We start from the raw sequence: 23,913 nt of genomic DNA, 5'->3' as shown, positions 1-23,913 counted from the left end.
AAAATAATTAAAAAGTTACTTTGTCTCACGGAGTGAGCAAAATGCGATTTTGCTCACTGATTTCTCATAGCAAAACCTGCCTGTTTGAGGTGCTGAGGTGAAAAGCATTTTTACAAAAATCGAAAAAACCACAGGCATAGAAAATATATTGATGAATATCTTGATTGTAAAATATCATTGAGTTCTGTGCTATAATTTTTGTATAATATGAGGACAACGAAACCCAAAATCCAACCGCCCAAATCTTGAAAATCCTACAGCTATCTCGATATAAGTTATGTACGTCGTTGCGGAAGGCATAGGGGGGACGGCTGCGAGCGCTTATGTCACGACACGAGCGATAAAGACAGCAATATCCCAAACGAATACCTAACGCGGCCGCGCGGCCGGCAGGGAAACTTCTCTTAAATAATATTTTATACCAGGAGCGTTTAAAACATCTTAAAACTTTTAACAAAAGTTATGAAGTGTTAAACCGTGTTTTATAACGTTGTATAACATTTATAACAGCCAATGTGGGCGCACCATTACTTACCTAGGTATTGTTGCCATAAAAAAAAAACCTAAAAAATTCGTCGAGCGCCTGTAATAACTTTTTACTATTTACCTATGTTCAACGTATACTCTATTTTCAAACAGATTGAGTCGTGCTAATTAAACATGCCAGTTTCAAAATTGATTTTAAAAATTAAAAATTTCAAGTTTTCAGTTGCTAATTTAAAATAATTATAATAATCATTTCAATACTAAATTTCGGTTTTTGATTGACCTCACCACGGAGAATTTAAATTTAACGATGCCTTCTGACTCCGAAAATGCAATTGAGTTGACGCCCAGCCCTTGCCCAAACATTATTCCGGTTCAACTTGGTTTGAGGAATGATGTCATTGCTTTGGAAGCCACCGTTGGAAGTAACGTTGAAACTGCACTGCCGAGGAGAAGGCTCACACCACGAAAGGGGCGCTCAACGCGACCAGCAACACGTACAGCTCCTGCCACTTCAGACTCAGACCCTACGCATGATGTATGCCCACCAGCACTCGATAACCAGGCAAGTAACCAAGTGTTTTATCCTACTAATATTATAAATGTGAAAGTTTGTGAGTGAGTGAGCGAGTATGTTTGTTACTTTTTCACGCTTAAACGGCTGGACGGATTTTGATGAAATTTGGCGGAAAGTTAGTTTATAACCTGAATTAAAACATAGGATACTTTTTATCCCGATATTCCCACGGGATAGGGATAAAATCTCGAAATAACAACCGCTAGGCTTAGAGTCATGAAATTTGGTATGTAGGTAGTTGGACGTCTGGAATAAAACATAGGTGACTTTTTGACCCGATATTCCCACGGGATACCTAGGGATAAAATCTTGAAATAACAACCGCTGGGCTTTGAGCCATGAAATTTAGTATGTAGGTAGCTGGACCTCTGGAATAACACAAAGGCTACTTTTTATTCCGATATTCCCACGGGCTAGGGATAAAATCTCGAAATAATAACCGCTGGGCTTAGAGTCATGAAATTTGGTACGTAGGTAACTGGACATCTGGAATAACATTTAAGTGACTTTTTGACCCGATATTCCCACGGGATAACTAGGGATAAAATCTCGAAATAGCAACCACTGGGCTTAGAGCTATGAAATTTGGTATGTAGGTAGCTGGACCTCTGGAATAACACATAGGCTACTTTTTATTCCGATATTCCCACGGGATAGGGATAAAATCTCGAAATAACAACCGCTGGGCTTAGAGGCATGAAATTTGGTATGTAGGTAGCCGGACGTCTGGAATAACACATACGCTACTTTTTATCCCGATATTTCCACGGGATAGTTTTGTAACTAAGGGACCCCATACATCCCTGTATTATTCTTATTATTAATTTGTAATTTTTTCTTAAATGTTTATATTTTATTTTGAAAAAATGACTTTCTGCCAAGCTTCTTGCGGCGCATTCTTCTTGGCAATGATGGTCTTTCAGAAAGTGCTGGTATTTAAAAAAAATGACGTGTAAAAGTGCCCATTGCGGCCTATTTACTGAATAAATGATATGAATTTGAATTAGGATAGGGAATTTTTTTGAAATTTTAGCACTGGGTTTAGAGTCTTGAATTTTGCACAGTTATTCACAACACAACCTCAATGAAGACCACGATATAAATTTGGAAATTTCCAGGGGAATTTTGTAAAATCCCGAAAATTTCAATTGCAACTACCAGACCGAATAGTTTACGCGTGCGAAGCCGCGGGTAAAAGCTAGTTTATTTATATCTACAATAAACACATAAGTAGGTACTACTTAAAATTCCCAAATCGTCCCGTATTTTTCCCGTATTTCGACAAAATGGTGCGGGCGCGCGGCCCTCTCCTCCGGCGGTGGTGAAATTTAAGATACGGATATATTTCTACTTTTATGATAAATTTCAGCCGCAGCTGCTCAGTTGACCACGGCATTATAAAGTTGTACGTCATCACCAATCATTTAATTCGTTGGATTGTACTAAGTACCAAACTAAATGCAATGATGCATCCATATAAAAATTGCTACTAAGTAAGCAAACTACTTGCAAAACTAAGGCTATATTGGCGTTGCATAATGTTATTTACGAATTTTGGGCGTCAAAAGAGAAATCGTCCCGTATTGGTTCCTAGAAGTTATGGCAACCCTAGCTATCTACATACCAATTTCAACTAAATCCGTCCAGCCGTTTTAGCGTGAAGGAGAAACAAACATATACACACACACACACACACACACACACACACACACACACACACACACACACACACACACACACGTTCACTTTCATATTTGGGCTTAATAGAATCGTCTGAGGATAGACTTAGACCAATAATAGTATTCAGGCTATGCTGAGGCCGTAGTAAGGCAGCCACTGGATCTCAAAGACATAACGCAACTGGCCGTGGCTCATTTTAATTTTTAAAGTTTCAGGTCGTAAAGGAAAAGGTGAAAAAATCTAAAATGTTGCATGAACTAACACCAGATGAACCCGAAGAAAAAAGAGCAAAGGGTGTTATAGGCTGTTGCTCCATATGCTTAGAAGAATTTGGGAGTAAACCTTTAGTCGCCACAAGATGCGGACATATCTTTTGCCATGAATGCATCAAAGGAGCTCTGCGAAGGAGATCTTTGTGTCCTAACTGTCGTAAAAAATTGAGGGGTGCCAGTGCTTACCACCCTGTTTTCTTAAATTAGATGTTCTAAATTGAAATGGAGTATGGTCCCTACAGGTCTCGCCTTTAATAGCTATAAGTTCCTACATTAGCAGAGCTGTGCCTCTGCACAACCCCACCGCCGAATGTGATTTGACAGTACTCTGTTCCCTTCCTATTCCCAGAGCAGTGCTGTCTGTCACATCATAAATTTATAAATCCCTTCGCCACCACCATTACTACTCTACTACGACCTGATGTAGTATTTTTTCTTAGTGCAGATGAGTCATTTATTTAGTTGGTGATTTAGTAATTACTAAGTAAATATTTTGTAAACAACAAAAAATACTTTTGGAGTTAGTTAATAGGATTCATAAAATTAATTTCAAGTTTACCTAATAATATTTATTTTCTCAAAAAGATTATATAAAATTTCACTTAGGCATAATGAGATTTAAATTTTAGTTTTGATAAAAAGTTTTTTAAGGCAGTCTGGTTTTTTTCAACATTTGGATCTTAGGTACAGTCGAGGTCAAAGATATCTTCACACTTTAGTACTTGTCACTATGCCGTTTGTCAATTTTATACAAAACTTCAAACATGAAGTGACAGCGACAAGGTAGTAAAGTGTAAATAATATATTTTTGACTTCGGCTGTACGAATAGATTATTGGCGCTTCGTGTTTTTTTAGTCGCATTTGACTATTCGGTACACAAAAGGTATATGGGAGTGGACTCAATTGGTGTTAATTTTGCGAATCAAGTAAGTACATTGTTTTATAAATATACGTTTGTCCTAAAGTTTAGTATTTTTATTTCTGCTATAGGTATACATTTTGGCTCACTGGAAACCCCACTCTCTGTTTTGTGACATAGGTAACACCGTTACACAATATATACATAGGTACTGAATATACACACTTTAAAAAAAGTACCTCAATAGATCGAGAGTTTAAACTGTATTTGGACTTGTTGTTGAGTATTTTTCCCCGCAACCCAAAATTTAATTTAAGAAATTTCAAATATTTTTTTGAATCAGGCGTTCGCAATAATATCCATATCAATGAACTAAAAATTCATTGATTAATTTTTTTTCTCTTGTTACCCGTGGTCCCTCTCGTAGTCCCATGAAGGGACCACGGGGAATTAAAATCCCCATGGCCCCTTTGAGCAATATCAAGTATGCTGCCGAATCACGAGGTTTCTCAATAGGTAGGTTAGGTTAGTTAGGCAGCTTCTCCTGTCCAAAGGGCAAACCGCCGAGAAATAGGAGCCCCGCGTCGAATTTATAGGTTTTCACTGAATTACGCATGAATAAATCCTGGGTGAATTAACTCTAAGTACCATCAGCCAAATATTTGGTCTTCCACCCTAAAGCTGATAATCGCTTGCATGTCATGAAACAATAATGCCAATAGACGGGTCTGTCAACTTGAAAGTTCGACGACTCTAGCGACATATTCATTTTAAGCAGTTTGATCATTGCACCTTTGGCAATATATGAGTGACATGTGTTTCTGATGATTGTTGCTGACTAGGTACGTTCAAGTACTATTCATAACACGCTAAGGAATTTTTACTACGTAGGTATAGCTTCTAAGATCGAGAGCATCATGATATTATGTTAGTTTGTAACAGACCATTAAAGTTTCCCAAAAAATGTTAGTTGTGAAATCGTGAGTTTTTTACTCTTAAAATTATAATAGGTTTTTACTAATGCATGTTCATGACCTAATTATTCCAATTGAAATAATTTAAGTGTAGTAGTATTGTTTTTTTTGCTTGAATTTTTTCATATTTGATGCTTTAATTATAGTTGATAAATTGTAAAGGATTTAAAGGTTGAAATGTTTTAAAATTGAAAGTCCATAAGCAAATTAGTATGTTTTTAGGGGCTGACCCAGCAAAGGATATACAAAAGCGCCGTGCTGGCAGTATTGGGTGAGTCTCAGCTAGCTTTGAAAATATAGCAAGTTAAAGTACAGATAACTGGTATCAAAGATCTAAAAGTTATAAAAAAATGGTTTACATAGTCCAAAGCCTTACTGTTTATATTACAACATGCTTGTCATGTTTAATGGCATCAATAAAATACATAATTAAAATATATATAGTTATGTTATAATTTGCCAAAGATGTAAATATCACCCTAGTGCCTAACTTTTTGCTATTTACCTTGGCCTTGCAAAGACTTAATGGCCATGAGGAAAGTTCAGAATTTACTGTTCGCGCCGTCGCATCTCTCATCGAAGCCCGAGCGTCGTGACCAATCCCAGAGCCTGCGCCGCGCATGCGCGGGCGCGGCTGCGCTACGAGACCCAGGCGTCTCTCGCCGTCTCTCTCTCACTTCTCTGCGCGATACCATTGCGAACGCTCGTGTCCTGATTAACACAAACTTAAAGACTTGTAATCTTTTTCAATGGTAATTAAACCATATTTATAATTAGAAAAGAAACCTTTTTTCATTCTATGCCTCAACATAGAAAGTGGCGACCGTGACAGGACACGAGCGCGTATCACTCCCACGTTCCAGGCTCGCCGTAAAAAACTCGCCGATCGCCATCTTGGGGCGTCGGCGCTTTGGTGGAAGACTCGGAAGAAGAGGCTACGCAGTCTAGCAGGCCGTAGGCGCGCTGTGAAGCCGGGCGAGCAAGAGAAGTACTTGGCGTTGGCGTTGGCGTTGGTGCAGCGAAGAAGCCCGGCCAGAAGCGGCAGCAACTGCGCGCTTCGTCGGCGACGCGCGCCGCAGCGCCCCCAGCTAAGTCCAACCAGGAACGTGCCGTGAGCCCATCATCCCTTACCCATTTATCTTACCTTACTTTGCCCATTTAATTTACATATAGTTTTATTTGCCCACATACATACTTACTGACCTTTGACCTTTTAACTTAACCTCATAACTTTTTCCCACTTCTGTTTGTCTGAGTTTTGAGTACAGTCTACGGATCGTGATCGTGTTATGCCGTCTTATAGCCAAACAATTAAGTGTCTTTAAGTGTATATTATTATCTACAGCTCAGCGCTTGCTGCGTGTTGTATTTATTTGCACCGCTTAGTTTCATTCAGGCCAGTATTGCACCTATATACCTAAGTCTTCTTCTTTGTGGCAACTTTGTTTTCTCTTAATTTTCAAATGCCACTATTGGCAAATTAAAAACCTAATAATAACGTAAGGCTAAGGACCGCGTACCTACTGATTTAGGTACTTTGTTTGTTAACCAGTGAGAAACCTTTCGCTTCCTAAATATATTTCTTAAACTAAACCTGTGTCATTAGTTGCATATTATTTAACTTCTGTTAATTTAATTATCTGATTTAGTTGCAAGGCCCTATCTTTCCTCTCTAAATTCGAGAAGTATTATTGCATCATTTTGTTTCCGCCATTTGCAATTTTCTTCGCTTACGCTTTCAGCAGCGCCGTACGCTGCTTGCGTGGCAGGCGCCGTCGCGCGCCGCGCAGCCGGTTACATTCGGCCCGCTTCGGGTGCGCTCGGCACCATTCGTGCGCGCTCGGCACGCGCGCGCTCGGCCTGCTTCGTGTATCTCCGCCGCTTCAGCAGGCGCCGTGTGGCTGTTATGAATAAGGAGCGTAAGCCGTTTTGCCAATTGTTAATTTAACTCATTTTGTTTACTTACGTGGTTTGCTATTGTTTTTTATTGTGGTGTTTATAAAGGTCTTTACTGTTTTTCACATCGAAAAATACAATTAAACACGATGGATGCAAAAACAGAGGCTCAACTAACGGAATTAACAAGTAAACGCAGTTCCATGAAGGGACAAGTTACTAAATTTAGTAACTATTTGTCAACACTCGATGATGACAAACCACTTAGCGATTTAAAGGCTAATGAGTTAACTTTAAAATTAAATAAAATTATTGACTTGGCCACGCGTTTCGATGAGCTGCAAATGTCCATTGAAGTTATAAACAATAGTAGCCTTGATAGCGAGCTCACGGAACGTGAAGTGTTCGAGGATAAAATTCATTTATTAATTGCAACTGCACAGTGTACCCTTGACAAGGTTCAGGCCTCCAAGGCGAAATCCGATCAACCATCGTTGCAGACTTGTGCTACAAATTGTAATAATGACTCAATGGGTTTTCAATTGCCTCAAATAAAGATTGCCAAGTTTGATGGTTCATATTATAAATGGATGGAATTTAAGGATATTTATGAATCTCTAATACATACAAATGATAGAATTAAAGCTGTGCATAAATTCCACTATTTAAATTCGTACTTGGAGGGCGAAGCCTCTCGAGTAATTTCGAATCTCGAAGTCTCTGCGGCTAACTACCCTGAGGCTTGGGAACTATTATGCGAAAGGTATGGTAACAAACGACAATTGATTACTAACCACTTAAATTCATTGCTCAATTTTGATGTGATTCGGCGTGAATCCGATAAGGCCTTACGCTTTCTAAGTGATCACATGACCAAGAACCTTCGGGCGCTTGAGACCCTTGGTCTTCCTACACAGCACTGGGATGCAATCCTTATTCACTTATTATCCACTAAGCTAGATCCTAGCTCTTCTGTAAAATGGGAGGAATACCGAAGTGAGCTCAAAGATTGGCCCACTCTAAAAGATTTTAAAGACTTCCTAAAAAATCGTGCAGATATACTAGAAACTCTGTATCGATCTAAATCCATTAACAAACCGGAAGTTCTGAACAATAAAGCTCCTTCTAAGCAGGATAAAAGCGTGAAAACATTTGTAATTTCAGCCAAACAAAATGACAACAAAGGCCGGCCGTGCGTCGTGTGCCGCGGCGATCACCGCGTGTACGACTGTCCTGTCTTCAGGCAGCTCTCTGTTGACGAGAGATGGGCGCGGGTCAACGGCCTCCAGCTGTGCCACGTCTGCTTGCGAGCGGACCATGAGTCGCGTCGGTGCAAACTGAGCGGCTGTCGTGTATGTAAGAGACGTCACAACACATACCTACACACACACACGACACAACACACAAACACAGCTAACCCTACGTCTAGTAGTGCTAGCATGGGCCAGGTCATTCACCCCGCCAGTGGGGCCTTAGAGCAGCCTGCGCCCTCCGCTCCTAGTACGATACCAAACAGTGCAGAGGTTCCTTCTACCTCCACTGCTAATTCTTCGCTGTCCAGCAGTGAGGTTCTGCTGTCCACAGCCTTAATTGATGTAATTAATCCTTGCAACAATAGGATAGAAACTGTAAAGGCTTTGCTTGATTGCGGGAGTCAATCATCATATATGAGTGATAGTTTAAAGCAACGTTTGCAACTTCCCTCTCAGCCTCTAATTGCCACAACCATTTTAGGTATTGGTAATACTCCACTTAAATGTACGCCAGGTCGTTGTTCAGCACAAATACATTCAAAGATAAATGATTTTAATACTAAAGTGGACTTCCTGGTTCTTGACCAAATCACTGATAACTTACCAAAAAAATATTTTGACTTGACCCAATTAAACATACCAGCTAATATACAATTGGCTGATCCGACATTTAATGTTCCATCCCACATCGATGTATTATTAGGAGCTGATATTTTTTGGCACATTGTGGGCGGCGAACAAAAAACCCTAAACAACAAATGCACAAGGCTGATTTCATCAAAATTGGGTTATCTAATCGCTGGCCCAGTGGTCAGCGCTAGTGTCAGTCTAAATCCTGTCACTACACGAAGCAACCTTTCAATATCTGATTTATCTGCCCAAATTTCAAGATTCTGGGAGACAGAAGAGTTACCGTTTGAGGCGGACTCTAGTTACGGGGACGCGATTGCCTCGCACCCCATAGAAACTCATTTTGTAGAAAACACTTACCGTCAGCCAGATGGTAGATTTGTAGTCCGAATGCCTCTAATTGACAGCCCAGATTGTTTAGGCAGCTCTTACCATATGGCTAAAAAACGTTTGCTCAACCTAGAGAAACGCTTTCAAAAACAGCCTGAACTAAAGGACAATTACAACGAATTTATAGATGAATATAAGCAATTGGGGCATTTATCTGAATCTCAGCTGATCTCTAACCCTAATTACCTACCTCACCACCCGGTGATCAAGGAACAGAGTGAGTCCACAAAATTGCGCGTCGTCTTCGACGCGTCATGCCCTACCTCTTCCGGCTACAGTATTAATAATATACAAATGGTAGGTCCATGTATACAAGACTCCTTGTATAATATATTACTTAGGTTTCGCCATTATAAGTACGTATTATCAGGTGACATTGAAAAACAGTACAGGCAAATTCTAATGAATGAGTTAGATCGATATTTGCAGGTCATTCTATGGCGCGAAGACGAACATTTGCCCATACGCTCACTCACCCTAAACACCGTTACTTACGGCTTTGCGTCTGCAAGTTTCTTAGCTGCTAGATGTTTGTGGCAATTAGGGGAAGAGTGCATTGAGCCCTTAATAAAAACAATAATACAAAATTATTTTTACTGTGATGATCTGTTAACAGGGGCAGACTCAGAGTCTGACCTGCTGTATATACAAACAGGTGTAGCTCAGGCCTTAGAGGCTGGCTGTTTCAACTTACGCAAATACCGCTCAAATGCAACTGAACTGTTAATTTCCAACCTCATTAGTTCGCAGGATAACCTAACGTTGAGCCAGTCTTGTCAAACACTTGGCCTAGGATGGAATCCTAGTCAAGATCTGCTTAACTTTTCGATTGACGATGATCATAGTAATAAAACAGTAACCAAGCGTTCCATTTTGTCAATCACCTTTAAAATATTCGATCCATTAGGACTATTAAGTCTGTGCACAGTAAAGCCCAAAATGCTCATGCAAAAGCTCTGGGCAGCGAAGGTTGGGTGGGACGACCCCGCTCCTCCTGAATTTCAGCGTATTTGGGCGCGCTTTATAAAAAACTTGCATCACTTAAAAACATTAAATATACCTAGGCAAGTGCTGTGTGAATCACCCTCAGTTGTAGAGTTACACTGTTTTAGTGACAGTTCTCAGGATGCATATTGCGCTTGTGTTTACGTCAAATCCATTTCCTGTACCGGCAAGTCAGTCGTAAATTTATTATGTGCAAAGGATAGAGTAGCTCCCATGAAACCTACTACCATACCGCGGCTGGAACTCTCCGGAGCCCTTTTAGCGGTGAAAACGTACGCTTCCGTTTCAAAAGCTCTGAGAAAGCCCATATCACGCGTTGTATTTTGGACGGACTCCGCCGTAGTTCTTGCCTGGCTAAAAAGTGACATTTCAAAATTGAAGGTTTTCATAGCAAACAGGGTAGCCGCTATAACCGATCTCGCACCAACTGCCTCTTGGAGGCACGTTCCGTCCGCACAAAATCCGGCTGACCTGGGGACGCGTGGCGTGGACCCGCAACATGTCGCTAGTGCGGCTCTATGGTGGCATGGACCTGAGTTCCTTCTTGAGCCCGAGACTAACTGGCCCACTTTAAATACCGGCTCTATACCAAATACTCTACCTGAGCTTAAAATAACGTCAACGGTCTCAAGTGTGGAGCTAGCGCCATCTATCGTAGACTTCGATAGGTTCTCTAAATTTAAAACACTTCAACGTGCCTTTGCATACGTGCAACGATTTATAAATAACTCTAGGCCTAGCCGTCCTAAATTGACAGGCGTATTGACGTCTCAAGAGCTAACTAATTCATTTCATTCATTGATCAAGCTTGCGCAACAGCAATTGTTTCATGAAGAAATACAAATTTTACATAAAAATAAACAGCTAAATACAAAGTCACATATCTCATCGTTGACGCCCTTTATTGACTCTCAAGGCATCTTGAGAGTCGGGGGGAGGTTAGACGCTTCTCATTACAGCTATGATAAGAAGCATCCTATGTTATTACTTGCTAAACACACACTCACTCAACTCATAATGAAACATGAACACATACGTCTCTTGCATGCAGGACCGCAGCTCCTTTTGACCTCAGTAAGAGATACCGTGTGGCCCGTTGGGGGCCGATGCCTCGCGCGCAGTACGGCCCGCAATTGTGTCACATGTAGGCGTGCTGCAGGCCGCACTTTAAAAAATATAATGGGCAATCTTCCACCACAACGATTAAATCCTGATTTTCCATTTGCGGCCACTGCTGTTGACTTCGGTGGACCTTTTTTAATAACAGATCGCCGTGGTCGCGGATGCAAAATCACCAAATGCTATCTGTGCCTATTTGTATGCTTAAGATATAAGTGTGTTCACTTAGAGGCCGTAAGCGAATTATCCAAAGATGCATTCATACTGGCTCTCCGCCGATTTATTGCGCGACGCGGTAAGCCCACGGAGATGCTATGTGATAATGGCCGTAATTTCGTAGCCGCTGCAAAGGAAATAAATGAATTTGTTAAGCTTAACGTCGATAGTGTGACGAACTTTGCAGCTGATCAAAACATTAGGTTCAAATTTACCCCGGCTTACGCCCCTAATCATAATGGCTACGTCGAGGCCTGCATTAAGATGGCAAAATTTCATCTCAAACGGATTATGGGCAACACGCATCTTACATTCGAGGAACTGTCCTCATTATTTAGCCAAATAGAAGCTATCCTAAACAGCAGGCCTCTCTGCCCCCTCTCCTCCTCCCCCGACGATTTTTCCCCGCTCACGCCAGGGCACTTTCTGGTTGGCAGGGCGCTGATGTCGCTGCCGACCCCATCGCTGCAAGACCACAACCCTCGCCACCTGGATCGCTTTAAGAAACTGGAGCAGCTGCGCCAGCACTTCTGGACGCGCTGGTCGTCCGAGTACGTGTCCGAGCTACAGCAGCGCGTCAAGTGGCGCACACGGCAGCGCGACCTGCAGCTGGGCGAGCTCGTTCTGATCAAGGACGAGGCGCTGCAGCCTCTACACTGGCGAATGGGCCGGGTCGTCAAGCTTCACCCCGGCACGGATGGCGTGCCTCGCGTGGCCGATATAGCCACGGCCAGAGGGCCCATAAGGCGGGCTCTCAACCGTATTTGTCCCCTGCGCGACGAAGAAGAGGTTCCTGAAAGCTAGGCTTTCAGCGTCCCGGAGTATGTTCGCGCCGTCGCATCTCTCATCGAAGCCCGAGCGTCGTGACCAATCCCAGAGCCTGCGCCGCGCATGCGCGGGCGCGGCTGCGCTACGAGACCCAGGCGTCTCTCGCCGTCTCTCTCTCACTTCTCTGCGCGATACCATTGCGAACGCTCGTGTCCTGATTAACACAAACTTAAAGACTTGTAATCCTTTTTAATGGTAATTAAACCATATTTATAACTAGAAAAACCTTTTTCATTCTATGCCTCAACATTTACTATTCCTTGTGCAATATTTACTTGAAGCCCAAAACATTTAACCTGTATATGTGATTAATAGCATCACCAAAAATATGGCAATATCTATTATATTTGTGGTTCTGTGCAGCAGTCTATCAAGACTATTTTTCAGGAATTAGTGAATGTATCAAGTTGAAGTGAATACATAATGTGAGTCTATAGTCTCTTGCAACCATAACAACAAAAAAAAGATTTAATCAAAGAATAGCAACAACATTTGAAAATTCATACAAAAATGAGTACAGTACCTACATATAAAAACCTATAACGCACTTTCCACTGACCATAGAATTATGAAATTTAGGTCTGTATGAACTTTCAAAAGAAATACAACACAAGTCAAGGGAGAAATCACAAAGAATTTGTTCCTTTTGTAGCTTTTGATTGAAAATAGCATGTCATTTTTGTGTAACATTGGAAAAAATTAATAGTAATTTAACTACCTCCTGCTAAGTGCTAACGCAGCTTACTAGGTGTGCAACTTTTTGGTCTTCACCCATATGAAGTAGGGTAAATATTATTTAGTTATTGACAAAAAAGTTCACACAAAATAGGACAACTAGCATCATCCACTTAAATACTGGTCCGTCTTCATCATCATGTCACTTCATAGGGCATATAATATATATCATAATAATAAAATGTTAGGCACAAAGTCTTATTGGGTATTTCAAATTAGACATTTTGCATTTGCTATGCTAAGTTGCTAACTGATTTATGTAATACTTGCTTACTATAAACTGAAACTTGCCTTGAAATTCCTTAATGTATGCTAATTTGTTATACATATTTACTTATTCACAGATCCGATGAAGACGACGCGAGTGGGGGGAAGTACACAAGGATGGAGGAGGACAATATTCAAGACAAGGAGAGGTTTGCAAGGTAAGTAATTTTCATATATAATGGCCACATGACCAAGTGATTAGAGAATTTGACTACAAATTTTGGGGGCCCTGGGTTCAATCCCTGGTTGGTTGGTTGGCATGAAAAATACGAATGTCTATTCTCTAGTCTTGGGTGTTTAATATCTATTTAATTTTACATGCATTGTTGCTTAGTACCCATAACACAAGGTATGTTTATTTACGTGAGGATTAGGTCATTGGTGGGTGCCAAATGTTTAATTAATTTGAGTCAGTTTCCTAAAAAAATCTAATTATAATAGTCCTTCAGTTCGATTATCAGAAAACTTTGTAGCATATTTTGTTATCCTTTTTTCAGCCATTACACTAGTTCAGCCAGTTAGACTAGAAATACACTGACGCCAGAGGTGGTGGTGCGGCGCGGTATTCTGTGTGCCCTCTTTCATTTTAGCTCGAATATTACAACTGGTACTGCCTCCGCGCCGCGCCGCATCGCCCCGCTATCGCTCTGTGTGTTTTAAGCTTAGTTCAGCGTTACGTCACGCCGTGCTTAAAAGTGTTCCCACTTCATTTCACGTTCTTTATATTTGATATAGAGTCTTAATCAATTATTTATAGAATTCTTTGAAAAAGCGGACAGTAGCTAGTTTATACGAAGCACACACCATAAAGCAAAAGCAAAGTAAATAAAGTCCACTAGACTCATTCAGGAATTCCCCCTTAAGTTTATGCAAAATTAATTCATTGATCAGTGATCACACAGAGTTCTCTCCATCTGTGTTGCCTACATTGAGATTACCACTAAAAATTTTAAGAAATGCCTGTTTGCGTTTTTAAAGTATTTTTTTACTATTAAAATATACGTTAGTGACAAAAAAATAAAACCCTTTCCTTTAATAAAATATTCGTCGTAACGGATTCGGCGAATTTCTTACCTAAGTGATATAAGATAACATCTTCCAGTCTGGGTCAATTTTACCTGCATCCTGCATTTCGCTTTATCGTCGGTTTTATCATTTTCAACCATAAAAAAAGCCTGAAAAAAAAAAACGCCGACAAAAAAGACAACTAAAAAGTAAAAAATAATTATGCACTACCTAGCTGTTGCCCGCGACTTCATTTGCGAAGAATTCGTTTATCCCTATCCCGCGGGGACTATGCTGATTTCCCGCAAAACTAACCTAAGTTAATTTAGTATAAGTACCTAGTAATATTTTTTTTTATCTAAGCGTCGTCGGTGTCGGGGGACTTGTTTATGAGATTATGGACAGATTATGTTGTATTTTTTAAAGTATTAACCTTAGCGGTCCCCCGACACCGACGACGCTTAGATAAAAAAAATATTACTAGGTACTTATACTAAATTAACTTAGGCGGTTTTGCGGGAAATCAGCATAGTCCCCGCGGCCGCGGGATAGGGGTAAACGAATTCATCGCAGATGAAGTCGCGGGCAACAGCTAGGTAGTGTATAATTATTTTTTTTGTGGTCTTTTTGGGCTGCGTTTTTTTTTCAGGCGATTTTTTGTGTCGGGTTTTTTTTTAATTTAAGTTTTTATTTCATGTTTTCTAAACTCCCCCCCCCCTACTCTAAGATTCATACCGCAGCGAACAAAAGAGCTGATGATCTTGAAACGGCTGAACCGATTTGATAACACATAACTAATTAATTATATTTATCCGTTGCTGAGTACCCATAACACAAGCTTTGCTAAGCTTACTTTGGGACTAGGTCAATTGGTGTGAATTGTCCCGTGATATTTATTTATTTATAACTAAGAAACATCGCTAGAAAACCTGCTTTCAAATAAAAAAAAACCGCATTCATATCGGTCCACTCGTTTAAGAGCTACGGTGCCACAGACAGACACACAGACACACATAGCGGTCAAACTTATAACAGCCCTCTTTTTGCGTCGGGGGTTAAAAAATAGGTATAACTCATTGACAGTTTTAAATCGATAACTTCATTACACACGACACGACAACTCTAATGGAATGTAGGTAAACTAAGCGTAAGATTAAAGCCATTAAAGGCAACGTTACGTTGAAGTACCTATCTAGGTTCACCAGTTGCCTTACAAAATTAGGTCTAGTCCATGAACAGTGAATCTTATCAACACGCCTACAGGTCCACGAAATACAGTGTTGGCGACTATCACGCTTATTAGTATGCAATTATGTACATATTTTTAACTCTTAATTTTTGTATAGTTGGCTAGAAAAACTCTAAAAGTGCATACACATCATATCTATGTTCGTGAGCATACCTATGATATTAAGATCAAATATTTTTTGTTTGTAGATATCGTAAATGAAGAGTTAATAAGCATAGACCTTGGCGTTTCACATTTTTCCCACAATCCTGCCATTGTTAAGTGGTCGTGTGATTGAAAACGTGTCTTATCACGCGACAAGCGTACCTTTCCTTTGCCTTAAACACCAATAATGATGTATAAGTATTTATTAACCTGTGCTGAAGACTACAAGTAATAGTAGCAATTTAGATATCTGGATACGATGCGACTTCACATTAGCCAGGCGACACAGAAAAAAAAATCTTTTAAATACTTGCAAAAACGCTGATTCTGCAAGTAACTCACCTACATAAATAAACGTTTGTAAAACATATTTAAATAGGTACGTGGCTGTTTTAAATGCCACTAGTCCTTTCGTTTGATTGTTTTTTAAGCGGAAGAATAGGTAATTAACAATTTAGAAATGGAATGAATAAAAACCGGCCAAGAGAAGATACCGTATAAATTTACAAGCCAGCCAAAAACAAAGTTATTTTTTGCCGGTTCAGACAATTCAGGACTTTTGTTGGTTTGTGTACTCTTTATTGTACAAAAAGGTTACAGAAAAAATAAAGTGTTAAGTACAAAGGCGGAATTATCCCTGAAGGGATCTCTGCCAGTCAACCTTTGAGTGGTAGAGAAGAGCAATCAAAAACTTTTAGGGTTCTGTTGCCAACATGGCAAAAAAGGAAGCCTTACAGTTTCGCCATGTATGTCTGTCTGTCCGTCCGTCCGCGGTTTAGTTGGATACAGTGATTCTAGGATACACCAGCACCAATATCTGATTTGACACAACAAAGCGTGCATAAATATCTGATTCGATCTTAGTTCAAAGTTAAAGTCAAAAAAATATTTTTATTCAATTTAGGCACTTATGAATGTCAAAAAAAATCTACCACATCATTAAATTTATAATACGCCTTTGATATTAATGTCTTCTTGACAATAGATCTGAATTTTGTATCCGTTTCGTTTGCAATATTCTTTGGAATTTTATTATAAAAACGTATGCAATTTCCCAGAAACGACTTTTTGGTTTTAGCCAGTCTGTAAGATGGAACTTTAAGCTTCCCTGTGTTTCTAGTAGCCTTTGTCTTATCGACGTTAGTGGGAAAATGACATATGTTCTTCCTAATATACATGATTATTTCAAAATCATAAAGTGACGGTAGGGTTAGGATACCTGTTTCCTTAAAAAAGATCTTAAAGATTCACGCGTCTTCAAATTATAAATTGCTCTAATTGCTCTATTTTGTAAGATAAAAATTTACTCAATGTTTGCAGCAGATCCCCATAAAATAAGGCCGTACGAAATAATGCTAATTAAGTATGCCAAATACACCAACCGTGCCGTGGTCGCCAGTAGTCGCCACATGGGTTAGCTGCCGTATTTTCCAAACTACAAAAGCAGCAGAGTTCAATCTTCCCGCGATTGCTGTGACGTGAGGTCCCGACTCGAGCGTTATTCCTAAAAATACTGTTGATTTTACAAATTCAATAGTTTGACCATTTCTAGAGTTGTTATGACGTGTCAGATATTTTTGCACGTTCCGCTGTGGCAGATATGCAAGAAAAGGAGTAAAAGTAATTTTCATTTGTTACATTTAATTTATCTTGCTAATTCGCCTTTTTTCCACTATAGCCGAGAGAACCACTGTGAAATTGAACGACGCCGCAGAAACAAGATGACAGCGTACATAACAGAGCTGTCGGACATGGTCCCAACATGCTCCGCGCTAGCTCGCAAACCCGACAAGCTCACCATACTGCGTATGGCGGTAGCTCATATGAAAGCTTTGAGAGGTAAATCTGGCTTTTCTTTCTAAATTATTATGTGAGATCCAAAATCGGGTAGTTAATAGTACATTACTGCAGAGACCAGTAAGTAAGACCAGTAATCATCAAAATGTATGTATGTATGTAAACTCTTTATTGTACAAAAGAAAATTAACAAAATACAACTGACAAACTTTAATATAATTAAAAAAATAATCAAAAATCATTTTTACCAGCGATCATCACCATCACTAACAAACAATCATCATCATCATTTTGCAGGTGGTAGGACCTTGTGCAAGGTCCGCCCGGATTGCTACCACCATCTTGCTCGCTAATCCTGCCGTGAAGCAGCAGTGCTTGCACTGTTGTGTTTCGGCGTGGAGAGTAAGACAGCCGGTGAAATTACTGGCACGTGAGGCATCCCATCTTAGGCCTCTAGGTTGGCAACGCGTCTGCAATACCCCTGGTGTTGCAGATGTTTATGGGCGGTGGTGATCTCTTACCATCAGGAGACCCATTTGCTCGTTTTCCATCCAGTCAAATAAAAAAAAAAAACATCATCATCACCATCAATCACCACTATCATCATCATCACTTTTATCATTATCATCATCAGATCACAATCACCTAGCGGTTCGGCCATTAAACTTATACTCGTCCAGGATGGCGATTACTGGTCGAAGCTTGTATAAAGCTTTTCTCAAAAATGATGATGATGGTGATAATGAAATGACGGTGATTGTGATCTGATGATGATGATGGTGAGGATGATGATGATAATGATAATAGTGATGATGATGATGATAGTGATGATAATTGATGGTGATGATGATGATGATTGTTAGTAATGATGATGATGGTCGTTGATGGTGATTGTGATGGTTGGTAGTGATGATGACGATGATGATGATGATAATGGTGACATTGGACCTATTTCAAAAACACTGCCGCTCGGCCCGCGCGCTGTTTATGACGGGTTTCAAATTTTTAAAGGAACCTGTTACTGTCCAGTAAATTTCATACTTACTTCCTGGACACTAGCAGCTAGTCTCCAGGATGCGTTACTTTCTACGCCGTTTTTGATGACGTAATGGCATTCATACCATTTTTGAGAAAATAAACTTATGCTTTTATTGTTTTTAGGTACAGGCAATACTTCCACAGATGGCACGTACAAACCGTCTTTTTTGACTGACCAAGAATTGAAGCATTTAATCCTTGAAGCAGCAGATGGTTTTCTTTTTGTTGTAAGCTGCGATACTGGTCGCGTCATTTACGTTAGCGATAGTATAGCTCCCGTTCTAAACTATTCTCAGGTACGTTTATAACTTGGAAGTTATTTATGCAATGCTAATTTTAAATGTAAATTACATTTTTTTTGTTTTATTGTAGGGAGAATGGTATTCCTCATGTCTTTACGACCAAGTTCATCCGGATGACGTCGAGAAGGTTCGAGAGCAATTAAGTACTCAGGAGCCACAAAATACTGGCCGCATTTTGGATCTGAAAACTGGCACGGTGAAAAAAGAAGGCCACCAATGTAAGCCGATCATAATTTTAGATTACTTTGTTTTCTCTTGCTTTTGAGGTTGCTGTTAACGTTAGCACGTTGTTTGCAGCGTCGATGCGTCAGGTGATGGGTTCGCGGCGCGGGTTCATCTGCCGCATGCGCGTGGGCGGCTCGGCGGAGGGCGCGCACCTCGGGCGCTTGCGCGCGCGCAACTCGCTCGGCCCCTCCCACGACGGACACAACTACGCCGTCGTGCACTGTACTGGATACATTAAGAACTGGCCACCAACAGGTAGAGTATGAATTATCGGCAGTCACAATTTTATTCTTGCAATGTAATTTATGTAATGTGATAACCATTAAATTATGTTGTTTAAAATTTAAAGAACATAATATTATTTGCTATGGGACATTAGACTTGTTTCCAGGCATGCAGATGGATCGGCCGGTAGAAGACGAACTGCACGCGTCCCATTGTTGCCTCGTCGCTATTGGAAGATTACAGGTACAGTCCATATTATCCTTTCTGTATCTCATGCTCTAGATTGTTAGACTGTTGCCTAGTGAGACAGATAATAATATCCTGCATAGCGCCTAGGCGTAGTTTTTGAATAGGCAAAACAAGAATGCTGAAGACAAAATTCATCTATTGTTGATTTACTGCTATAGGTACTTACCCATCAATACAGTCTGTGAGAGATAGTTCTGCACACATAACTGTCTCGCATAAATTAAGGATTATCTATAAGTCACCAGCACCAATATCTGACACAACAAAGCGTGTGTGTATAAATATCTGATAAGACTATTTGTAGGGCAGATTTTAATGCAGGTGACTGTACCTATGTTATATTAAAGATAAAAGTTACATTTACCCCCTGCTTCATCAGAAACAGGGGGTAAATGTAACTTTTATCTTTGGTACCATTGATTAAATTTATCTGACGGATGAATGTGATGCTGTCTCTGTTTGTTTTGTTCAAATCAAATTAATCAATGGGTGGTGAAACAGCCCCCGAAACTTTGTTTTCTAAATATTTGTACTTACCTAACGGTAGCTTTTCGCGCCGACTCTAAACTGTCACCCCTGCGCTAGGGTTGTACAATTTGTACATCGCCTGAAGTGATGTACCACCACCATACGGTATATTCAACAATTTCGTAACAATAAAGAGTTGTTATTATCAGGTGACGTCGACCCCAAACGCGGCAGAGGGCAGCCTGTGCAGCGGCGGCGTGGAGTTCGTGTCGCGGCACGCGGTGGACGGCCGGTTCACGTTCGCAGACCAGCGCGCTGCACAGGTGCTCGGTTACGCGCCCGCAGACCTGCTCGGCAAGCTCTGCTACGAGTTCTACCATCCTGAAGACCAGCAGCATATGAGGGATAACTTTGACCAAGGTACTTATTACCACTGGAAAGAGAGATTTGTTTCGGTTCCACCACCTTACAATAATAAGACAATAAAAACCAAGTTACGTGGTGTGACAGGACACCAAAAAGGGTTATGTGCAACCACACTGGTTTTCTGTGGAGCCCAAATGTTACACTATGTATGCATGGACCAGTTCCTTTGCCCGAGTCGAAAGTCGAAAAAATTATAACAAGGAAGAATACAGCGAAGTGGCCCTCGTAATGACGACATCTACAGTCTAGTCTACACCTTTGCATGTCTCTGGACGGATAGTAGTAAAAAACTTACTTCCACGAAAGCTCCCGCTTGCTAATTTTTTGCAATAGTATTCAATCGTCTGCTAAAATAAGCAAAAACTGACATGATTTATTTGGCACTGGTTCGACATCACTGCTACAAAACGACTGGTGATATTTTTTTTTTGTTTCAGTGTTAAAATTGAAAGGCCAGATCATATCCTTGATGTACCGGTTTCGTACAAAAAGCAGGGAGTGGATTTGGCTAAGAACTTCCGCATTTGCCTTCCTGAACCCATACAACGATGATGTAGAATATATCGTCTGCACAAATACGCTAGCGAAGTAAGTGCTCTGATTGTTTTTGCTTCTTATCTAGAAAGATTTGAATGTTATTGTATTGAAGACTAACCGCGATATCCCTAACCTTGACATTATTTGACAGTATTTACTCGGTACCAATAGCGGCAAAAAGTTTTAAGTGTGGATCTTCCATCCTCATTCTCCTTGCATTCTTAATAATAAAGCGTAGCATATCCCTTTGTTACCTATACTTTTTCCATACGGTTTGCCATAAAAAAGTATGAATCTTTTGGAATGCAGTGGGTTATACTTGGTTTGGATAGGTAGGTATTTAACTAAATAAAAATAATAATAATTTGTTTATTTGTGTATCTTAGGGGCAAATGATTTCTCCAATTTCGAACATCTTAAATTCAATGTTAGGACAAAATGGCAGTACAATAACTTTCTTTAGTACATTGAAAAGCAATTAAATAGTAACAAGGTAATAATTGGTTTAACCAATAGCAAAACGATGAACACTCAGGGATTATCAGAAAAGAAAAACTAGATTAGACATACACCAAATGGAATATGCTCTATAAAAAGGTAAACAATCAGGATTGACCTATATTACAGATACAAGAAGATTCTTAGTATCACTATACGTCAATTTTAGCAACCAACTTTTAACTTTATTTTTGACTTCATATTGGTTAAAGGTATAAATAGAGATCAATCTATGGATCTTATTATACCTACAGGCGCGTACTTTGAGCAGAAAACTGACGACGGGCAAACGAAGTGCGTGAAGGGACAATTTTACACATACAATGACTAGGACGTTTTTCATCTAAAGGCAAAAAGGAGTGCTGACGCAATATTACCCGCAGATATTCTGACAGCTGCCTTACCGAGAGTACTTGAGACTCGGAATAGAGTTTTTTAGTAGAGTAGTCTTTCCTTCTGAATTGCATCACCTTTAGGATCGCTCTCAGAGCTCTTTCAATATTCAGCAGAACATTCTTATAGGTGGTTTGGTAGAGGCTTTGATACACCAGAAACAGGGTTTCAGGGGGCGCAGAATGTCTGAGATCCTTAAAGATATAAATTAATCTTCTAAAGCCTTAGAAGATTAAATGTAAACAAAACAATGTCAATTGGTGTCTTAATTTTATTATTGAAATTCCCCCATTAAACTATCTAAACATTTACATTTCTGAATTGAAATACACTAGTCTGGTTTGTATTACAATGATAGATAAGTAAAATGTTTAAAATCCTTGAATGTACCAAATCTGGCAGCTGAAGTTGGTTTACGTTTGTTAAATACCTATCCAAACCAAGTGTAGGTAATTTAGGTTAGTGGAATATAGTAATAATAAATAATAAACGGAAAATATGGAAAACGATACATTATTGAATATGGCTATTGAAATCATCTAAGAGCATATGAAAGGGCAACTGTACACAATCTTCATGAGTCTTTTTGTTGATAATTTTATTATTCTTTAAGTATGAAACCAAAAGAATGATAATGAACATGTGTCCTTACTATATATAATTGATACATATGCTGCTGTGACTTATTTTCAAGTGTTTTTCAATAAAAATACACGTCAAGACCGTTTTACCTTCTGCCTAATGTTAAAATGTGGTTAAAATAAACGAAGTGTAAGCCCTCGTGAATAGTTGAGCAGTCGCTGGTGCCGACATCGACCACGAGAGTCGTTCATTCTTTGCACATGAAATTTGGATAGAGATTAGAAGAAATAGAGAGCCATAGCTAGGAAATATGAACAGTGTGGTTGTCGGCAGCCGGTCCCTGGGCAGCGCGGGCGGCGAGCCGGCGCCGGACGATAACTACGACTACCACCTGCGGCACCGCGACGTGTACCCCGCGCAGCCTCTGCACCAGCAGCACCACGCGCCGCCCGGTAATCACAACACACACACATTGGTGGGCAGCGCTAACAACTGCCCCCGCACGCATCCACCTCCACGACCAGTAGCAGTACTGCTGCCTATCCTCAATGCACACCCCAGCCACATACACACACCTTTTATTACATTAATTCATTCTTAAAACAGGTTGGTGGTGATAACTTGACAGTGTGGTGACATGACATTTTTCGTTAGACAACTCGGACAAAAATAGGAGCTTTTCCCAGTAATCCGCATCGACCACATTCCCAGCAGTTGTAGTTCTCATCTCACCTTGGGCATTTAAATACGAACTACTGAGCTGCTTTTTCTCACTTGTCCGCGCTGCTGCCAACAATACATAATCTCCTTTTAGTTCTATGCACTTGGACCAGCGATGTTCGATAGCCACACCTTGTTTGTAGTGAGATTTGTCTAGCTCGTCAAAATACCCATCAACCGCAGCCTCCACTTCATCGTTGCTGGCAAATCATTCACCACCAAGCCATTTTTTTAAATAATTTATTGAATCAGGCGTTACTTTGCGGAGGTCCATATCAATGAACTAAAATTTCCTTGCTCACCCGCGACCTTACGATAGCTAAGCTTATGCAAAATATGCGTGTTCATGCAGTTCCTCCACCTCCACACTGTAAGAACACACAAAAATCACACAAACCATCTATCACCACCACCACACTACACTGACGCGTTTCAAACTCACCAGAGCTCATCTTCAGAGTGACACAACTATACACCATGCTACCAGTTGTTAGACTAACGAACAACAACCACCGTTTTAACTTGTCACTGTAATCCCCAAGTACCACAGCATACGTTTATGAAACAAAACTACCACAAATTATTAATAAAATTTTTAACCGTCCTTCAAAACTACCTTGATTTTATTTATTTACTGTCAGGCCTGTTTTATTAACTACCATTGCTGAAATGAGATCCAGCCGTAGCAATTGGAGATGAAACTCGAATTTGACGCAGCTCATTAATAATAGACCCAGTACTGTTGTCTCTATATATCTCCATGCATTCTAAAACATCGTTAGACGAAACCCCTTGTTTTTAATAGTGTTTTTAACACTTCATACGAATCTGAGTCCGATAAAGATGATTACTAGTTCCAACCAATAT

The 23,913-nt window shown here is 40.1% G+C and overlaps 2 protein-coding genes and 1 long non-coding RNA gene across 5 annotated transcripts; all 3 read left to right on the top strand.

Moving 5' to 3' along the window:
- Positions 1-672: 672 nt before the first annotated feature.
- LOC141437935 (uncharacterized) lies at positions 673-3,980 on the top strand. Its single transcript, XR_012452436.1, has 2 exons — positions 673-1,051; positions 2,959-3,980. It is a non-coding gene; the product is annotated as an uncharacterized lncRNA (long non-coding RNA).
- A 704-nt stretch (positions 3,981-4,684) lies between these two features.
- On the top strand, positions 4,685-23,261 carry LOC141437933 (aryl hydrocarbon receptor nuclear translocator homolog). 3 transcript variants are annotated; one of them, XM_074101531.1, is made up of 11 exons: positions 4,685-4,717; positions 5,072-5,120; positions 13,266-13,346; positions 17,265-17,425; positions 18,545-18,717; positions 18,794-18,941; positions 19,021-19,203; positions 19,340-19,416; positions 20,100-20,310; positions 20,754-20,904; positions 22,660-23,261. In XM_074101531.1, the coding sequence occupies exons 3-11, from the start codon at positions 13,306-13,308 to the stop codon at positions 22,925-22,927; spliced, it is 1,413 nt and encodes a 470-aa protein (XP_073957632.1). In that variant the 5' UTR covers positions 4,685-4,717; positions 5,072-5,120; positions 13,266-13,305; the 3' UTR covers positions 22,928-23,261. The 3 variants fall into 3 exon arrangements, with proteins under 3 accessions (XP_073957632.1, XP_073957630.1, XP_073957631.1); XM_074101529.1 differs by having other exon boundaries at positions 19,328-19,416; XM_074101530.1 differs by lacking the exons at positions 4,685-4,717; positions 5,072-5,120 and adding an exon at positions 12,290-12,381 and having other exon boundaries at positions 19,328-19,416.
- Positions 5,377-12,162, top strand: LOC141437932 (uncharacterized). Its single transcript, XM_074101527.1, has 3 exons — positions 5,377-5,601; positions 5,713-5,960; positions 11,796-12,162. Exons 1-3 carry the CDS (start codon positions 5,599-5,601, stop codon positions 12,160-12,162), a joined length of 618 nt encoding a protein of 205 aa, XP_073957628.1. The 5' UTR covers positions 5,377-5,598.
- Positions 23,262-23,913: the final 652 nt, after the last annotated feature.

Source organism: Choristoneura fumiferana, chromosome 18 (assembly GCF_025370935.1).
Source record: "Choristoneura fumiferana chromosome 18, NRCan_CFum_1, whole genome shotgun sequence".
Classification (NCBI taxonomy): Eukaryota; Metazoa; Arthropoda; class Insecta; order Lepidoptera; family Tortricidae; genus Choristoneura; species Choristoneura fumiferana.
Note: the sequence above shows the minus strand (reverse complement) of the source record. Positions and strands in the feature narration are given on the sequence as shown.

Bases quoted from the DNA above. Each gene is read 5' to 3' on its own strand.
- LOC141437932 (XM_074101527.1), top strand. The intron at 5,961-11,795 runs GTGAGCCCATCA...TCTGGTTGGCAG, and splicing joins AGTCCAACCAGGAACGTGCC to GGCGCTGATGTCGCTGCCGA.
- LOC141437933 (XM_074101529.1), top strand. From the start codon at position 13,306: ATGGAGGAGGACAATATTCAAGACAAGGAGAGGTTTGCAAG. The intron at 18,718-18,793 runs GTACGTTTATAA...GTTTTATTGTAG, and splicing joins CCGTTCTAAACTATTCTCAG to GGAGAATGGTATTCCTCATG. The intron at 18,942-19,020 runs GTAAGCCGATCA...CGTTGTTTGCAG, and splicing joins GAAAAAAGAAGGCCACCAAT to CGTCGATGCGTCAGGTGATG.